We start from the raw sequence: 18,570 nt of genomic DNA, 5'->3' as shown, positions 1-18,570 counted from the left end.
TATTTGGGATTCCTGTTATTCATTTTCATGGCAGCCTCTTTTTTTACCCCTTAGTAGAGGAAACAGCTTTAATGTTCAGGCATCCATCAGATTTTAGCCATAAAATACTGATATGGTGAGGTAGAGAGGGCAAAGGAAGACAGCATATATGACAGGCAGGTTAAAATAGCCCTATTAAAAATGAAATCTTCAGTCAAAACTAGTGTTTAATCAATATGATCTACAAAGTGGCTGAATTCTAGTGTATTCTGTTGCATTTTCCCCATGCCATCAGCTGCAACACTCCATAGATATTCACTGGAGATGCCTAACGCACAAGCTGTGCAACACCCAGCAGCAGTGCTTTGACTTACTGGTTCCTGTTCAGGTGTCCCAAGTCTATGGATCACTGTCCATGGCTGCAATTTATTGTGAGTGCGCCAAGCAGCCACAAACATTACCAATGGTAATTTCACAGTCTTCTGGCCATGTAATCTCTGTAGATCAAGTATATCTGTGACTGGGTAGGGGGCTCAGCTGCCTGTGCTAGTACAAGAACAGGTGGCATCTGCAAAATCCAGCTGAACTGCAGATTGCATCAGGCTGGATAAGTCATAGTCATCTTTAATTTCCATTAAAAGGTTCAAGTCAGAGGTGTCTCATTATCTGAACACAGTAGATGTTTAAGACTATGTTAGTAGAATAATTTTAAAACCCTTTTTTAAAAAGAACATGAAAATCTAGAGTACTACTGATGGCATTATTTCAGTTGGGAATTTAGAGTTGTTATGAATGGATGCTTTACTTGAATATATAAGACTATTTTTCTAGAATCACAACTTCATTTTGGGTCCCAATGGGGAGAAAAAATGGAGTCTAAATAAAGTAAAATAGATAAATAAATACACTGCCAACATATAACGATGCTTACTTTAACGGGGTGGTGATATTCTTGATTTAATTTTATAGCATATCAGCTTAAGAAGTGCCAGCCTCCACCAGCAGTTCCACAAGCTGACTTGCTTACAGAAGACGATGATTTTGAAATAGGTAATAATTGATATGTGTTTGCCACAGCTACAGACTTGTTCTCTGTTCATACTTTGCCTATGTTATATAATTCCACCTCATATCTTGCCTGTTCTTGAAATGTTCTTGTTTAGAAAGGCAGCCATACATGAAATTTCAGTAGTTCTGAGGGTTACATGTTCCCAAACCACACATAGAAACTTAACTTTCTGAATGCACTCCAATTTTTACAAAGAATTTTTGAAACTTTAAAAAAATCACATTTTTTGTTGTTCAGTCGCACAGTCGAGTCCGACTCTTCGCGACCCCATGGACAAGATCTCGCCAGGCCCTCCTGTTTTCCGCCGTCCTCTGAAGTTTGCATAGTTTACCAGATAAAAAGTGTTACCTGCTGACAGCCAAACAATATCCCCAATTTTCTGTAACACAAGTGCATTGTTTCCACAAAGACATGAAGAATTTGGACTTTTTATAACACCTTCCTTTCAATTTTTGGCGGGAGATTTATAGGGGTAGTGTAGAGATAAATAGGGTTGGATCCTATGCATTTCCTCCATGCACCGTTCTCTTCAGGCACAGCGGAACCTATCTGCTGCCATGGACCTGCTTTCTCTTGCCCTAGACACTTCTGCTTTCACCAGGCCATTGTCTTTCATTGTGCTGCAAAGTGCCTAGTGTGAGAGGAAGGCATCCAGCAATGGAAGACTGCTTTCACAGGGCACAGGAGAATCCCCTGCACAGGGAAAGTAAAGGACCCAAGCCATAGTTGTTAGTGTAGCTTAAAGAAGTACATATAGCAATTAAAAGAGCTCAGTCATTATGGCACAGACCAATATAACCTGCTAATGTGATATGTGCCACCAATGACCGGCCAGTTTTTACGCAGGCCAAACTAGGGATGCTGCAAACTTTGGGGCCAGCATGTTCAACAGGCAAATTTACAGCATGTTCAACAGGCAAATTTACAGCATGTTCAACAGGCTGCGGTGGCTCAGTAGTTAAGATACTGAACTGCAGACCAGAAGGTCAGTAGTTCAGCAGTTCGAGACCCGAGTGCCACATGACCACAGAAACATCTTTGGACAGCGTTGTCTCTTCGGCTTGGAAACGGAGATGAGCACCGCACCCAAGAGTCAGATTTGACTGGCTTTTGAGCAAGGGAAACCTTTACCTTACTGACAGTCAGACATTGCCTGGTTGCTGGGTCTGTTCAGCTTGGCACGAAATGACTTAAAAGCCTGCCGAACAGGTTCTCATTTGTCTTTTGCAAAACTGGCATGCATGAAAACAGATCAGCAGCCATTAATGTCACTAGACATTTAAAATGGCAATAAGCACCCACACGAAATGACTTAAAAGCCTGCCGAACAGGTTCTCATTTGTCTTTTGCAAAGCTGGCATGCATGAAAACAGATCAGCAACCATTAATGTCACTAAGGACTACTTAATAAAACACAGAACAGAAGGTTTTTTTAAAAAAAACCCAACCCCACACAGTATCTGTTTGAACAATTGTCTGCCAAATAGAGCAGTGGTACAGCAAGGATGAGGAGGATGAGGAGGACTCAAGTGTGTGAGGAAGTGCAGGCATTAAAAGCCAGCAGCAGTGTAGTGCACTATTAGGAGGAAATAGGGTGAAACAATATACTTTACAGCCATAAACAGATTTTATTTATTTTATTTTATTAGATTTCTAGTCCACCCTCCCTTGCACAGACAACAGCCTATTGCTCCCTGCACAGTTGGTTCCCTGTTTGCAAATGGCTAACAGGGCATGAGCTGAATTGTCAGGTGTTCAAGCTTCTCTAGGCCAAACAAGAGAATAAATGGGCACATTAGACATTTAAAATGGCAATAAGCACCCAGTGGGTAGATATGTCGACATTGCTGACTTTCTGTAATCAATAGCGAAATTTCCATATTTTACAAAAATAAGTTTTAAAGGGATATTCCAATGCCAGTGACTGTCAGGAACTTTAGGCAGATAACACCACACACTCAGGCTTCTTCAGAAGATAACTGTTTAATTGGTAATTCCAGTACTAAAGTAACTCGTGTACAGCTTGTGTTAGGAATGGCCTGTAATATGATGGCCACTGACTTATAGGATATTCAAACTGCCCCTCCCAGTTGCAAAAGCCAATAGTTGGTTTCTGCGCGCGGGGACAAAAGCTAGCAAGCAAGCATTTAGCGCCTAAACTGTTTCCCAGGCCTGGTGATTTACAGACAGAATACCCACCAAGGTCATTTCTTCAAATAGCCATCTGCGGGAGACAAGGAAGAGCTGATAAGGCAGAGGAGTGAACCCCCTCCACATTCCAGCTCTGTGACAGGGCTTCCTGACATTGACTGAGTTTTAAATAATTTCTAAATCAGATGAATTAATCAACACAAAATTTAGCTTATCATGCGAGAAAATTGAAGTTTGCTTACTTCTTTAATGCTTGCTAAAGGTCTGTGATCCCAGATACCATGGCTGATTTTATAATGTTCTATAATTGCCTTCGTTCTTCCCATCCCTAATTACTGCTACTTAATAACTAGTTCCGTTTTTAAGGAATGAAGATGTTAGCCCTACCTGTTCCCCCATGTATCACCACAAAATTTTGTCACTATTCCTGATTCTTTACAGATGTAAGACACCTGGATAGCAAGTTAAAGCAAACTCTTATTGTGTATACCTATTCATTTATTTTGAACACTTTTATACCACCACTAGGAACCTGCCTGAGGAGGCTTACAAAATAAAAATAATCATAAAGCATTAAAATACCTTAATTGAAATCCTGCATTAAAAAACCCAGCACAAGGCATTTGGGCCTTTAAAGGTAAGAACCAGCACTTTAAATTGTGCCAGGAAACAAATGGAAAGCTAGTGCAGAACTTTCAGCATTGGGCCGATAAGATCCCTTGTCTCCTGCTCCTGACAATAGTCTTGCTGCTTCATTATGGACAAGCTGAAGTTTTCAAAGGTAGCCCCACAAAAAGTACAGTACAGTTATCTAACCAGAGCTCATCAGTGCATAAATCACTGTGGCCTTGGAGGAGATTTGGGCCTCCAACTGTAGGCCAGGATTTAGCAGTACCCTCAAGTTATGAACGTGTTTCTTCAGGTAGAATACAACCCTCTCCAAGACAGACTGACTTCTCAGTCCTCACAGCTTTGTTATTGACCAGTGGCACCTCAACCTTGTCTGGATTTAGTTTCAATTTACAGGCCCTCATCCATCCCATTTCCAGGCACTTTTTCAGGAGTTCCACAGACCCACCTTACTCAGCTGTGAAGGAGAAGCAGTGCTGGGTATCACTGCATATTGGTGGCACCTCATTCTAAATCCCCTGATGATTTCTTTCAGCTGTTTCATGTAGATGTTAAATAGCATAGGGGACAAGATGGAACCCCATGGGGCCAAGCAGCAGTCCCTCAGCACCACCTTCTGGAACTGGCCAGTCAAGTAAGAGTAGAACCACCAAAGCACAGTACTCCCCACTCACAACTCAGCCAGCCTCTCCAGAAGGTTACCATGGTCAATGGTACTGAACATCATAGATAATTGCAATTATCTACACACATTGGGTTGGATATAAACAGTACAGTGCTGATTTTTACTTAGTTGGAAGAGAGTCATTGGGTCTAACCCATTCCGTATGTGTATTCTTCACTGCAGTGCATTTTGTTTTGTTTATGGTTTCTCCATTGCATTTGTATGTGCTCATATGCAGGATATTTGGGGGGGGGATTTTAAAAACTGCCCTAAATTGATCACTTTATGCATTAAAATCTAGATAAGAGGAAAACAATGTAAGTCACTTTGGGGAGGAAAGTGGGAAATAAATGAGTGAATGCATAAACATAACCCATTTTGTTCCCTTATCATATAGTACACAAGCAAGTAACTTCAGTTTTGTTTACTTGGTAAAAACCCCAAAACTTAAATACATTAATATGTAAATAGAACTTTAAAGCAAAGCATACCTCTTCTGAAGTACTCTTGCAGTGGTATCCTAAAAAGAGTTATACCCTTCTAAATCCATTAAGGTCAGTGGTATTAGATGAGTTTAGGTCTGCTTAGGATGGCAGTGTTAGTACTGTAAAATCTCCAAACTGTGGGTGGGGGGAACACAAGCAAAACCAACCATTTAGTTAAAACAAAACTCTAGCTATGAAACTACACTATTGGGGAATTTCTTTCCCACTCTGCATCAGGAGCCTTCGATACATATGACCAACCATGTGAGAACTGTGAGGAATCCTTATTCTTTGATAAAGACCCCTACCATGTACAAGAAAAAAAATAACACTACCTTTGTAGCAATAGGTACAGTCAGGCAAACAGGTGTAGAAAACCCTAGTATGTGGTAAGATTATTTTAATTCACTTTTAAGTTCCTACAGATTTTTATACATAGATTTTTTTCCTTCTATCTCATATATATTATATGTATTATGCATTTTTCAGGGGACTTTGCCAAGTACAAATGCCACCCTGGCTACACCTTGGTTGGAAATGACATGATGTTCTGTAAGTTAAAAAAACAACTCCAATTTGAGGGTTCCCCTCCATTTTGTGAAGGTATGTATGAAGAGGAATTAAGATATTTTCCTTTGTCTTATTTTATATTTAAATGTTGCTTTAAAACAAATTAATGAAAAATAGATATCATGAGAAAGCAATGAAGATTGTTTTCTAGTGTTCTGTATGAAAGCATTTTTAATTTAAAAACATCAGAATCTGAAATTACGGATTTAATATGTGCAAAGGATATATGCACTAATCTTTAAAATCAATTTTACCGATGTTTTTTTTAATTGAAAAAGAAATGGAGGAAAGGAAAACATTAGCCATAAATGGGAAATACTCACATATACAAAGTTTTTACATGACTTCCATCACTCTATTCCTAAGGAAAATATCAGGGTGTTAATTTGGGCAAATGAGGGACATTTTAACTATGGGACAATCAAACTTACACATTATTTCAGAATAAACAACACTGTAGACAAAACACTGTGGTTCTATTACCTTACACAAATATCAGAACTGTGGACATTTGGAGGCACTTGGAAACTAAATGGAGCCTATGAAATAATTCCAGCTTCCTTATTGATGGCAGACGTCTTTGTTTTTAAGTCTTTCATCTTAAATAAAATGTAGCATATAACAGAGAGCACCAGTTCAGGGAAAAGGCCACAGCCATAGCATTCTTGATTTATGAGGAGGACAAAGCAATTTTTTATTGCAGAGCAAATGTTTTAAAAGCACATTCTACATGTCTTTATTATAGGGACCCCAGCATGTACATGGTGTCGCATGCATATACTCATTTGTTACAAGGGCTGGATCTGACATATATGTTACTTTTCATGCCGAGCCATGTGTGCCATAAAATGTAATGCCAGGTACCGGAGATTTAACTTTATAAATCCTTTTAACTATATTCTTTTTTTACTCAAAATACAAACAAAAGCAATTCATTCCAGCAGTTAAAGCAATTGATTTACTGGGGAATCCACAAAAGTCCCAATAAACATATTTAATCATATGCAAGACTACTTTTTTCCAAGGAATACCTTCAAAGGGGTGGTATCTTATATTTCCATACAAATTCATTAGTTGTTGTATATATAGCATGTTTAGGAGACAAGTCATCTTCCTTGTAAATAAATAAGGTAGTTTTTCAGCAGCACCCCCTCATACTTGCAGCCTCAGCAGCCGAGCATGGCTACAGTATATCTGTCTGTCTCTCTGTTTCCTCTGTTCTCCTGTTCTACCTCTAAGTATCTCGAAGAGGCACACTGGACTCCCTCCTCCACTACCCAATCCCCACCACCACCACCAACCCTGTGAGGTGGTCCATGCTGAGTGCCCCAGGTGACCAAGATGACAGGTTCCTGTCTCAGGAGGAGGGGGTTTAACCTGGCCCACCACCACCAGTTCTCATCCCTCCTGCATTTCTCCATGAAGCGGTGGGGCCAAGGGGAAGGCCTGATGGAGAAGCTTTTTCTGAAACCTCCAAGGGGTCCTCCTGTGGCTCCTTTTCCTTCATGGACTGAGAACAAGTGGGTGGAGAAGGAAGGTCGTCATCCCCCACCTTCCCTGACACTCACTCTGCCTCCCAGCTCCATGACTGTTCAGACATGTAGTGGTGACGGTGGCACCCTACCCCTTTTCCCTTTCACTCCTCCACTAGCATCCAAGGCTGGGAGGTCTTTCAACTCAGAGCAACATGCACAGAACAGCCCAGTTGCTTTCCAATCCACATGCTGGTCCTCCTTCTCCTCTTTCCATTGCCAACCCCATCCCTTTGTTGCCTAACTGCTGCTCCATGTGCCTGCTCTTGTCAAAACCCCCCCACACACACAGTTGCTGTTTGGTGTGGTGGTGGCAACACTGGCCACTTAGCTCTGCCACCCATGTAGTGGCTGCAGTCAGAGGAGGAAGGAGGGGAAAAGTACCATGCCTCCTCTTTCTCCACCTTCACCATCATTCCCCCCACAAACACTATTTAACCTCGGTCTCATAGTCCTGCCCCCTAACATTTTCCTATTTTTTTGACAGCTTTGGCCACACACTTGTTGTCTGCTCACCTGTTCCCCTCCCCCGGGTAGTCAGTTGCATGCAACAGTTGCTTGCAGGCCAGATAAGAGCCTTGGATGGGCTGGTTCCAGCCCCTGGGCCGTATGTTTGACACCCCTGCTTTAAATTATTGTCATGGTGTATTATTGCTATGCTTTAGAGGGAAAACTATTTGAAGAGGAAAAGTAGTACAGCATAATAAGCATTTGAGACCATGCCTATATGACACAGTTTGTATCTAGAGCAAAATAAAATTTTCTTAAATAAGACAGCAACAGGGACAACATAAAAAACCTTACACACTGAGCCGTGAGAGATTCCCCCCCCCTCAATTTGATCTGTTCATCCCACCTAGTGTTATTCAGTGTTATTGTGAGCACCGGGCAGAAAGTAAACTCATGCCAGCCCACTGTGTGACCACAGTTTAAAAAACCCAAACCCTTAAGTGGCGGAATAGGCCTGCTCTGACCTGCAGGCCCTATTCTACCCTGCCCTTCAAGGTTTTCCCAACTCCCAGAGAGGCCTTCCTTTCACTCTCAGGTAACCCGCCACCATCACCTGACCTTTGTAAAGAATTGACTGCTGGGAGGATCAGGAATCCCAGCTTCGCTTCCAAGATCTGAGGCCTTGCCTCTGTGTCTTCTGCTGCCCAGTGCCTGATCACAGTTACTGCCTTGTGTGCCCCTGGAAGAATAGCTGCTTGCCAACTGCTGGCCTTCTCCCTGGTGCTCCTTTTACATTAGTGTGTTCAAGATGGTGGAGATCTATGTGGTACAGAGAACTACTACCAGCATCGAAAGTCACAAACTATTTATTAAAAAGAAAATGTTCACAACCATACGTTTAGCACAGCACCAGACTGAGCAAGGAATTCAGAAGAAATGGGGTAAATGCATATTCTCTGTCCCTCTCTCTATACATGCCCTATCAGTTGTTAAAATTAAAATTAAAATCATATCCACATCTTCCTTTTCTAGTGCTTTTTTTCATTCCAAGACATATATTGTTTACCTGCTCTCATCATTGCTGCTTTTCATTGGGAAATGTTGATTCTCATATTTATAAAAAATAAACCTTGTATGTGTTTGTAAAGTCCCATCAAGACATAGAGGACTTATGGTGACCCCATAGGATTTTGAAGGCAAGTTATTAAGCAGATGTGGTTTGCCAGTGCCTTCCTCTGTTGTCTTTCTTGGGGATCTCTCATCCAAATACCAACTCTGCTTAGCTTCAGAGATATGACAAGATCAGGCTATACTGTGCCATTCCACATCTCAAAACATTTGAGCCAATTGGATGAACAACATTTTTGACTGTTTGAAGCACAGTACAATATAACTAGCTAATTCATAGCATTCCCCACACCATTCAAAGTGTCTCTGACAAGGTGAGAAAGAACAGCACTCAGCCATGGGACCAGTGTGTCAAAGAAGATGGCAAGGGGGAGAAAAAGTATTCAAGTTGTATTTGCTTACCTTTTAAACACTAAAATGTGTGCAGACACATCCAGAAAAAATCATTTAATCAGTAGAAGTGTATTTTAATTTTTTTCCATTCTATATTTTTTGTCCCCGAAAGAAGGGCTGTTTCCTTTTTATTATTTGGGTTCTTTTGATAAGAAGCAAGGTTCTTTTCTACAACACACTTTACTTATTAATGCCTGATAAATTCCAGTCTTCTAGATGCAGCCAGTTTTTGTCACACTTCAATTCATTTCAATTTGTCTCTCACCTCCCCAGCATTAACTTTCACGTTATGTCAGTCATACTTCCCCTTGCTGTAACTACAAAGTATCTCATTTATTTCTGACTCCTAAAATAATCTTTGGCTTTCACAAATACACTTGTAACCTATGTACCCATACAAGAATAAATGTGATGTACTGTTCTGAGATTAAACAAGAGTTACCTGTGATGGGATTTTGTTTCCTGGTTCCTACGATTGTGACAAAATCCAGGTTTATATTTTGCTAAAAGGAGTCAGAAGAAGTAATTAGCAAGTTGTGTGTGGTCCTACAGAAAGATATGAGAATAAAGAAGGGAATGTGGGCCTGTGGTTTTGATGGATATTTTGATGCAGGCCAGTTACAGGGAGGATTGTCCTTCTAATGAAGTGCAAGCTTTTGAGACAAACACCTGGGAAATGGAGCAGAAAAAATGACAGATTATGGGAAGCAGTGTGTGCAGCGCTCTCCTTACACAGCTATTGGAAGAAGATTGGACAACAACACCCCCCTAACAAAACAAAACCTAACCTCCACGGTGGCTGTGAGCATCCCAGCTCCTCTCCTACACCTGACAGGCAGCTGTCTGTCCAGTGTAGGATGGGGAGGGGGGGAGGAGTATTAGAAGCCACTATGGAGGCAGGGCTGGCAGGATCACTAAGGCGTTACTCCTGGGGCAGGCTCTCTGTCTTGTGTAGGAGGGGGAGGGGGAGGATTATTAGAAGCCACTGTCGGGGTGGGGCTGCACCCGACACACAACTGCCTGTTAGGTGTAGGAGGTGGGGGGAGTGTGTTGGAAGCCATCGGAGAAACTGGGCCAGCAGCATTACTGAACCTCACAGGTGCTTGTTGGCCACTCCCGATTTCCTCAACTGTCATTAGCTATCTGCAGTCCCCTGTAACTGTTGTGTTTTTTTTTTACCTCAGAACACTGAGCTCTGCAGCTGACCAATGAGAGAGTGGGGGGGGATGCAGGGAGAGACTGCCTGGCAGCCGCATAGGAATCAGTGGGGGGAGCACATTTTTCCGAATTTGGTGTCTCTTGTGTCAGCAGTTTGGTCTGGGCGTTGATTTTAAAGGGAGGGGACTTTCTTTTATATATATTTATATATATGTATGTATATATAACTTATAATTTTGTTTTGGACATTGTTTCCTGGCATTTCAAACAACAGTGCTTATACAAAACGAACAGGTCTTTCTTGGGGACCTGCAGCTGGGAGGCAGGCTGTAGATAGGCAGTACAAAACGGCAGGACAAAGTCAGGCAGAACTTCTGGGTAGTGTGTCAGAAATTAACCTGCTCTGAACAATCAAAGGCAGGAGCCAGGACAGAGATAAGGCCAAGTGGAACACTGTTGGGTCCTCTAGTCACCTGATCCAGTGAGGCTAAAAGCTGCAGAAGAAGAATGGTGAAACCACAGAAATCTGTCCAGCCCTTCCTTCTGCCTGGAAGTGACCCTTGTGGAATAGGAAATAACATGCCCTGGTCCCATTTTCAGGGTCCCCATTTTGAACATCTTCCCAATACACTACAATGGCTCCTCATCTAATATGATTAATATCAGAATGTGTAATGATCAGAACATTACACATTAGACCACAGCATCTGTCAGTCTCGCTAAGTGTGTAAGAGCAATGCAAAATGCGAAGGTTCTTTCAAACAACAAATAATTGGTTATATGAGCCAGATACATTTCTGGAGAAAAGGTTTAAGTCAGAATGGGTCTTGAATTTCAAGAAATCACAGCTTATTTTTTATCCCTGACTTGCTTAATGTTTCCAGGTTTTATTTGTTAACCAGTAGAAGTGTGATGGCACCAGTACTAATTTCAGATTTGTGTAAACCTCCCCCCATTTCTCCTTTGAAAATATTCCAAACACATGAAGTTATTCAGAACATTCATTTTAAGCAGTTTGATGTTCACATTGGTATAAAAGGTTAGCATGAATGCTCCTGTTTGTTTTCATGAAACTAATGGCTGATTTATGACCAAATGGACAATGCAGTTTGAGTACAGTTTCTTTGTACCTCGACTGAGTTCTCTTCAACTTGATATAAATTCAAGATCTCCCATATTTAAGTGACATCTTAATATTAAAAAAAAATCAACAAAAACACTGAGAGCAAACAGCTTTTTTACTTCTTTCTCTGTCTTTCTGTACAGCACAATGCCCAGCAAATGAAGTCCGTACGGATTCATCTGGAGTAATTCTCAGTCCAGGTTACCCAGGCAACTATCCCAATTCACAAACCTGTGCCTGAACTCTTAAAGTTGAACCAGGTTACAACATTTCTGTCTTTGTAGAAACATTTCAAAGTGAAAAACAGTTTGATGAGCTTGAAATATTTGATGGTAAGAATAAATATTTGTTATTGATTCAGTTATCAATACTGGGAGAACAAATGCCAGTGTATCAGACAATGGTATATTTTAGTGCTGAGCAGAAATGGCAAGGCTATTTCCAAACATTTTTGCCCTTGTGAAACATGTTCTCTACACCATTCAGTCAGAGTTTTGTAATCCTTTCCTAAAACGTGTGAAACAGTTCATACAGAGGAAAGGGAATATGGCTCTGTAATGAGGACAACTGGGCTGATGTCTCTTATTCCAATCAATTATACATCATTGAGTAATTGGGTTGAATGTGGATAGAGATACGCTTTTAGATATGCATTCAGATGCCCATAACATCAAAGCTGTATGGATGAATAGGAAATTGTCAATCTGTTCTTCATTGCTTTCATTGGAATGTGATTCTTTGTCTACCTTATTCTCCAATTAGTCTCGTAGTATGTGATTACAGCTGGATTAGAACAAAAGCCTGGTTGAGTGGTGTTAACATGCTGGCACAATGTGGCCAGACAGAGCATTGACTGGGAAATGATGATGTGCCCCTACAGTCAGATGGAGAACAACTGAAATTTGTGTTATCTGAGGGACATCATCATATTACTAAATATTACTATCTGGCAACTAAATCTTACTATCTGGAAAAAGGAAGCCCTATGACACTGAAGCACGGGCACTGAAGCAGCAGTGTATCAGGGTTGCAAGCAGGTCTGGGAAAATGTGAAAAGACAAAGCTGGGGGTTTTCAACATCTTTTCATACCATCAATAGACCCTCTTTTCATATCAAAAGACAAGCATTAAAAAGAATTGGTCACAGCACCAGTGTATTTTTGATGAGTGAAATTAAATACTGATATCTGGCTATAAAGACAACAAAGAATTCCATGGTAAAGTACTTACATACCTATCGTTAATGATAGACATATTTGATTTAAGCCCTAGCTGCTGTGTATCCCCCCCCCCCCTTCCTTTTCATTGACTAAAAGCAGGGCTTTTTTCTGGGGGAACATGATGGAATTGAGTTTCGGAACCTCTTCACCAAAATTGTTTTAAAAATGTTGAAAAGTTCATGAGTTCTCAGTATAAAGATTGAAAACTTCATTTCCCTCTTGAGAGTTCCAGCATCTCTTATTCAAAAAAATGAAAAAAGAAAAAAGCCTTGACTAAAAGTAAAACAAACTCATTCTTTTCTATGGTAGTATCAAGGGTCTACTGTTGACTTCCCAGCCATAGAAACAAGGCTGAGAAAAAAATTGCCACTCTAAAACCAACAGAAAGTTCAATGACACAAAATGTTGTTAAAGCAAAGATAAGGAAAAGACTTCTCTGCTCAAAATTTATTTGGTATTTTATTTATGATAATATTCCTTATAATACTTCAGCTATACTTAGTGTGTGGTATAGTTTTTGTCCTCTTTCCTGATAGATATGCAAACTACAGACAATTTAAATGGAATATCCAGAGTTGTTTTTTTGAGTATATTTAAAATAACAAGAAGAAATTAGCACACTGAGGCTCCGGTTACACGGGCAGGAAACTGCGGGAGGGAAGCGTGGATGTTTGCCCCGGGGCAAACTAACACGCAGTTAAGTGATCAGACCTCCTGTGGAGGTACCGTGGAGCTTCCGTGGGTAGGGAGAGGTGCCGATCACAACACGCGGCTGCGCGCAACGAAGAAGCGTGCCGCGCGGCGAACTGGTTTTCTTTTTTTGTGTACACTACGAATGCGCATGCTCCGTTGGGTGTGTGTGCGCATCCACGGAGACTTGGGGAAAAAAACAACCCTTTTTCGCAAGGGGACATGGGCGGGCGCTGGATGCCACCGGAAACGCGATCAGACGCCCGCCCTTGCCCCACAGTTTCCGGAAACTAGTACCTCCGAGGTACTAGTTTTTTGCTGCGCGTTTTCGGCAGGAAGCCTCGGTTGTGCCACGGAAGCGCTACGCTTTCCAGATGTGCTGGTGAGATCGCGCCCGGAAAATCCGCCTGTCTTCCGTATCTCTTGCGTGGCTAATGTTGCGTGTGACCGCAGCCTGAGTAGAATAAAATCACATCCCAGTCCTAAATACATTTACTTCAAAATAATGCCCATTGACTTCAATGGTACATGCCAGATAACTATCACTCCCAAAATGTGGTGTACATAGCAATATAAGCAAAAAAAAGTCATATCTCTAACAGAGACTTATAAAATAACATGAAAGTACAAAGCAAAATTAGAGAAAGGAAACAAAAAGTTGGGATAAGTAACATGTGATCAAATGCTTGATACACGTATTTCACTGTGGCTTTATTTTTCACTGACATGGTTAACATGAGTCTGGGTGATACCATTTCAGGGCGCAAGTTGCAGCTAATAAAGTTGAATGGTCAGTGCTTTCACACACAGAACTAAAAATCAAAAAGAAATGTCACCGAAGTTTGCATTCATTGGGATAAGAATACAAGGTTTGGCAGCTGATAATGTTGCTTTCACTATAATCCACAAAGATCTTCTCTGGCTCAGACTGTATATCTGGTTCAAACCGACATTCTTCTTCTCCCACCCATTACCCCTGCGGTTGCTACTATGACAGGCTGGTGGTGGTAGATGTCTGCTGGCTACTCAATGAATGGATGGCCAGATACATGCAAATTGCCTCACTCTTCTGGCTTCCCTTTATGGCATGTAATGTGTTATTTTGAAAATACCCAGATTACCAAGGTCTACTTTGGTAAATACAAACAGATAGGGGCACACAGAGCACAAAGACAAACTAGAAAATGCAAACAATTAGAAAATTCTTGGAGCAAGGTTTTTCTCCCCAAGCGGTCTTTAGTGTTCCTCATAAATCAGTGGGAACTTTCTGAATTGTGCCTAGGGAATTTGCCCATTCCTAGTATTTCTTCCTGGTATACTGATTTTCTATATGCAGAGATTATTTTTGGTTTGTCTGAAGAAGCATTCAGTAATGTTCCCATCTGAAATCTAAAGTAGTATATCCAGACAGCCACCTCACTGAAAACCAGACCTTTGTCACTGTACAGAAAAGTGGAATTTGAAGGAAATGAAAAGTGTCTCTCTTTCAGGTCATGAAAACAAGATGATACATGTTTTGAATATACTTCCAGTCATTGAATACTCATAAGTACAATTTGACTAATCTTTTATAGCTGTGGAGATTTTCAGCATTTAATGAAAGAATTGGTTAACATTTACTATTTTTATTTTTTCACATTTTCCTAAGGTTCTTCTGGTCAAAGTCCTTTACTGGTTGCTCTGAGTGGAAATCATACAGGACAACTTAATTACACAAGCAAAACCAATCAGTTGCATTTGCGCTGGTCAACTGACCATGCAACTAGTAAGAAAGGATTCAAGATTCGTTACTCAGGTCAGTAGTTAATGATCAGTATTAAATTCTGTTGAAGGTCAGTTCAGAGAATATGTACCAGAAATAAGCACTACAATATATGGATCAGCCTCACATTACCTATTGTATTGCTTATGACTATATAAATGGATTATTGCTTAATAATAGTACTAGTATTGATCAGGCCCGTAGCCAGGAATTTCTAAGTCAGGGGGCATTTACATTTTTCAGGGGGCACTTGGCACTGGCTAATATAAATAATTTAATTATCCAAAGGTGGGAGGCAGAGCTGAGCTCTGAAGATAAAAAGGGAAGGGGGAGGAGAGGAATGGAAACAAAATCATGGGCTCCAAAGCTGAGGGAGGGATTGGGCGGTGCGGCACTTGCTTTGCTGGTTTAGGAATTGGAGGGATGAAGGTGGTCAGGGCTTGCCTTGCTGGCCAGCGAGAAGCAAGCCAGAGCAGCAGCATGGATTGGAGGTGGGGCTTGCCTTGCTGGCCATCTAGAGGTGAGAGAGCAGAGCAGCAGTGTGAGATAATCCGACCCATGGGGCATGACTTGCCAGCCTAAGAGAGGCAAGAGAGAACAGCAGCAGTGTGAGATTGGAGACAAGGCAAGCCTTGCCGGCCAGTGAAAAACAAAAGAGAGCAGTAGCATGGCATTGGACGATGGAGGATGTGGGGCTAGCCTTGCCGAGAAAGAGCAGTGTGGAAATTGGTGGAGGGCATGGGGCTTGCCTTGCTGAGAGAGAGCAGTGGGCAAGAGAGGGCGGCACGAGGCTTGTCGGTGGTGGCAACAAGCAAGATAAATATAATTTAAAATTGGAAGTTGGGGGGCCTTGGTGGTAAGTCGGGGGGCGGGCCCCAAAAAGCCCCACTGTAGTACAGGCCTGGTATTAATTAGCATTACTATTAAGCAATTATCCATGCATTGTATAGCTAATTCTGAAGTGGGACTTCAGCATGCAGACCATTAAATCTCCACACTGTGGTCAGGTACAGAGTAGGGAGATGTTTGTGCAAACTTGGGTCTTCTATCAGGTTTGCATAAAAATCCCTCCAAAGGGAAAAAAAGGGGGAAATTTCAATGTTACTGTGGTGGAGGGAATGTCCCTCAACCTTTCACAGAGGGAGTTGTCCCTGAGAGGTGCAAAATGGGTAGAGTTTAATCCCTCCTCACCCCTGCCCTTTCCCCACTGGGGCTGGGTGCCTCTGCCAGCTGTCTGGTATAGATGCCAACTGCAGCCCTTCCAAGGGTTGCCTTCCATACTGCCACCCACCCCTGCTGCCACATAAGCCAGGTAGGTGTGAATGGAGCTGTGGGGCAGAAAGAGTGGGAGCCCCTGTCCTACAGGCAGATGGAGACAGCAGCACTACAAGCAGGCAGATGGGCAAGGAGAATGGGAGCCTCTGTGGCAAGAAGCAGTCAGGTGGAAGGGGTGGGGCTGCAGGCGGAAAGGGGAGGAATGGGTGAAGCCACCCTTGCTGCTGTATGAGCCAGGCAAGTAGAGATGGCAGCACTGCATGGGGGGAGTTGGGCAATGAGTGGGATGTATCAGCAAGTAGGGGAAGAACGTCTTGTTGGCGCCCCACTTGTCCAGTCATAAATCGGTTGTTTATAATTAAAACTGTGAATCTAAACAAACTTTCAAAATTCAATAAAAATTGATAGGATTTAATTCTAAATTAATATTGACCACACTGTTTGAAAACTGTCTGAATTTGTTGATGATTTTGTACACATTCCTGTACAACGTCTGGTTTGTACAGGCAGTCCAAAGGTAGTTGTTGGCCTTTCATGCAATGTAGTGTGTTGTCCTGATAATCAAAGACTGTACATATGCTTTAACATGTTTATTATTTTGGTACAGAAATCCGTTTGTGAATGACGAGGAATACATTCATTTCTTTCTTTTTTTCATTCACCACAGATAACAATGTAGTTTGTTACTGGCTTGGAAAACCAGTAGTTATGGCTGTTGGTTTTTCAGGACTTCAGAAGCAGCCTTTCCCAGCCCTACCAATGGAAACCTTTTTAGTAGCCAGAGTTTGAACCATATCTGCAGATAATATACTTTATCTCTTGTCCTGTTGTCATGACAGGAGTGTGTGAGGCACATTACTGAACTTTAACCATGCTATTCAAACTAGGAAAATCCACCCACTGACTCTTAGCTGGTAATCCAGGGTGATAGGTAGGTTAACTAGTTGTGCAGTAGACTTGTGGTTCTCAACACACAGCATAGTAGAAATCTTGATGTATGGGAAAGTGAGTCATTGTACATTGCACACTCCCCATCGTTGGCCTTCAGAATACTTTGATAGGACGAACCTGTTTACAGGAATGGACCTGTTTACACAGCATGGCTAAATGAGGGTGAACACTCAGGAATAGACCTGTTTACACAGCATGGCTAAATGAGGGGTCTGTGTCTGTGATCCCTCCCTCCATGTGGCGGAAGGATATTTTGGGCCAAAAATTTGTTTTAAAATTTTGAGTTCATAGTGCATCAGAATGACTTAAAGGAGCAGGAGAAAATATTTTCAGGTTGAAGCAAGGTAACATTTATATGTTGTAGCTTTGATTTTTTTTGAAAGATCAGAAATGTCTGTGACTGTTAACAATTTGTTGAGGAGTTGTATTTGCCAATAATGTTAACTTGGAACTAAAAATTAATGAATGTGCACAGGACAGGGATATATTTAACCTTGTAGTTGGAGAATACATTTCAAGAACAGCTCAGAGTAAACTTTTCTCATGTTTCACTGACAGCATGTTCTGAAAGGCTATATAGTTCTCTCCATGTCCGTAAGTTTTACATCTGATGCAGGAGAGACAGCCAGCATGAGAGAGGAATAACAGCAAGTAGCAGAGTAAGCAAGCGGGCCTGAATCTTAATGAGGGAAGGCAGCAGCATGAAAAATAGGAAAGAAACTAGAGGCTCAAAAAACCTATTGATGCTATGGCAGCTGTGACTGAGCCAGCGGGCTTCCTCACAACTACCAGCCTATTGTAATGATTTACTGCCTCCCCGCCTCTCTCCACTGTTCCTCCAACCATGACTTTGCACAAGGTTTGTCAAATAGCAGATGTCCAACATTATGTAGAGTTCGCTAAACTTTTCTTCTTTTGATGGCTTCTAAAATGGAAGGTTTTGTAGAAAATAATCCTTTCCCTCTCTTCTATCACAAAATACTCACATTGATGTGAGCTTGCTGAGTATGGGCTATGCAATGATCTATGGGGGGAAAAATGAGTATTTACCCATTTATGTTCCACTGATCAACACCAGACCCATTTCTTTCAGTGGATTTATTCACGGCTGTGTGTATCCTGTTAACATTATTGGGAATACATTTCCTCAACAAATTGTTAACAGTCACAGCAAGTACAAAATTCTTGTTAGATGAAGGGTGGAATGTTCGTTCAAGTTTTCCACTCACATGGCTCAGATACTAAAGATAAAAACATGTAGGTAGTGTCTGGTGTAAAATCCCACAAGTCAAAGAGACATGAGCAGGAGTTCCTGTGGACCAAGGTGGGGATTAAGTCCC

General features: G+C 41.6%; 1 protein-coding gene across 1 annotated transcript in view; it reads left to right on the top strand.

Annotated features, from left to right (window-relative positions):
* Positions 1-18,570, top strand: part of LOC107122710 (CUB and sushi domain-containing protein 1-like) — a gene marked incomplete at both ends in the record, with an annotated part of 269,905 nt that overhangs the window by 176,631 nt on the left and 74,704 nt on the right. The window contains 4 exon segments of the mRNA XM_015425844.1: positions 949-1,029; positions 5,468-5,581; positions 11,476-11,664; positions 14,891-15,037. Of these exon segments, the coding sequence (XP_015281330.1) occupies positions 949-1,029; positions 5,468-5,581; positions 11,476-11,664; positions 14,891-15,037 (531 nt within the window).

The sequence above is a fragment of the Gekko japonicus genome, unplaced genomic scaffold (genome assembly GCF_001447785.1).
Source record: "Gekko japonicus isolate JY-2015 unplaced genomic scaffold, Gekko_japonicus_V1.1 scaffold2349, whole genome shotgun sequence".
Classification (NCBI taxonomy): domain Eukaryota; kingdom Metazoa; phylum Chordata; class Lepidosauria; order Squamata; family Gekkonidae; genus Gekko; species Gekko japonicus.
The sequence above is the reverse complement of the archived record's forward strand: the minus strand, read 5'-3'. Positions and strand labels throughout refer to the sequence as shown.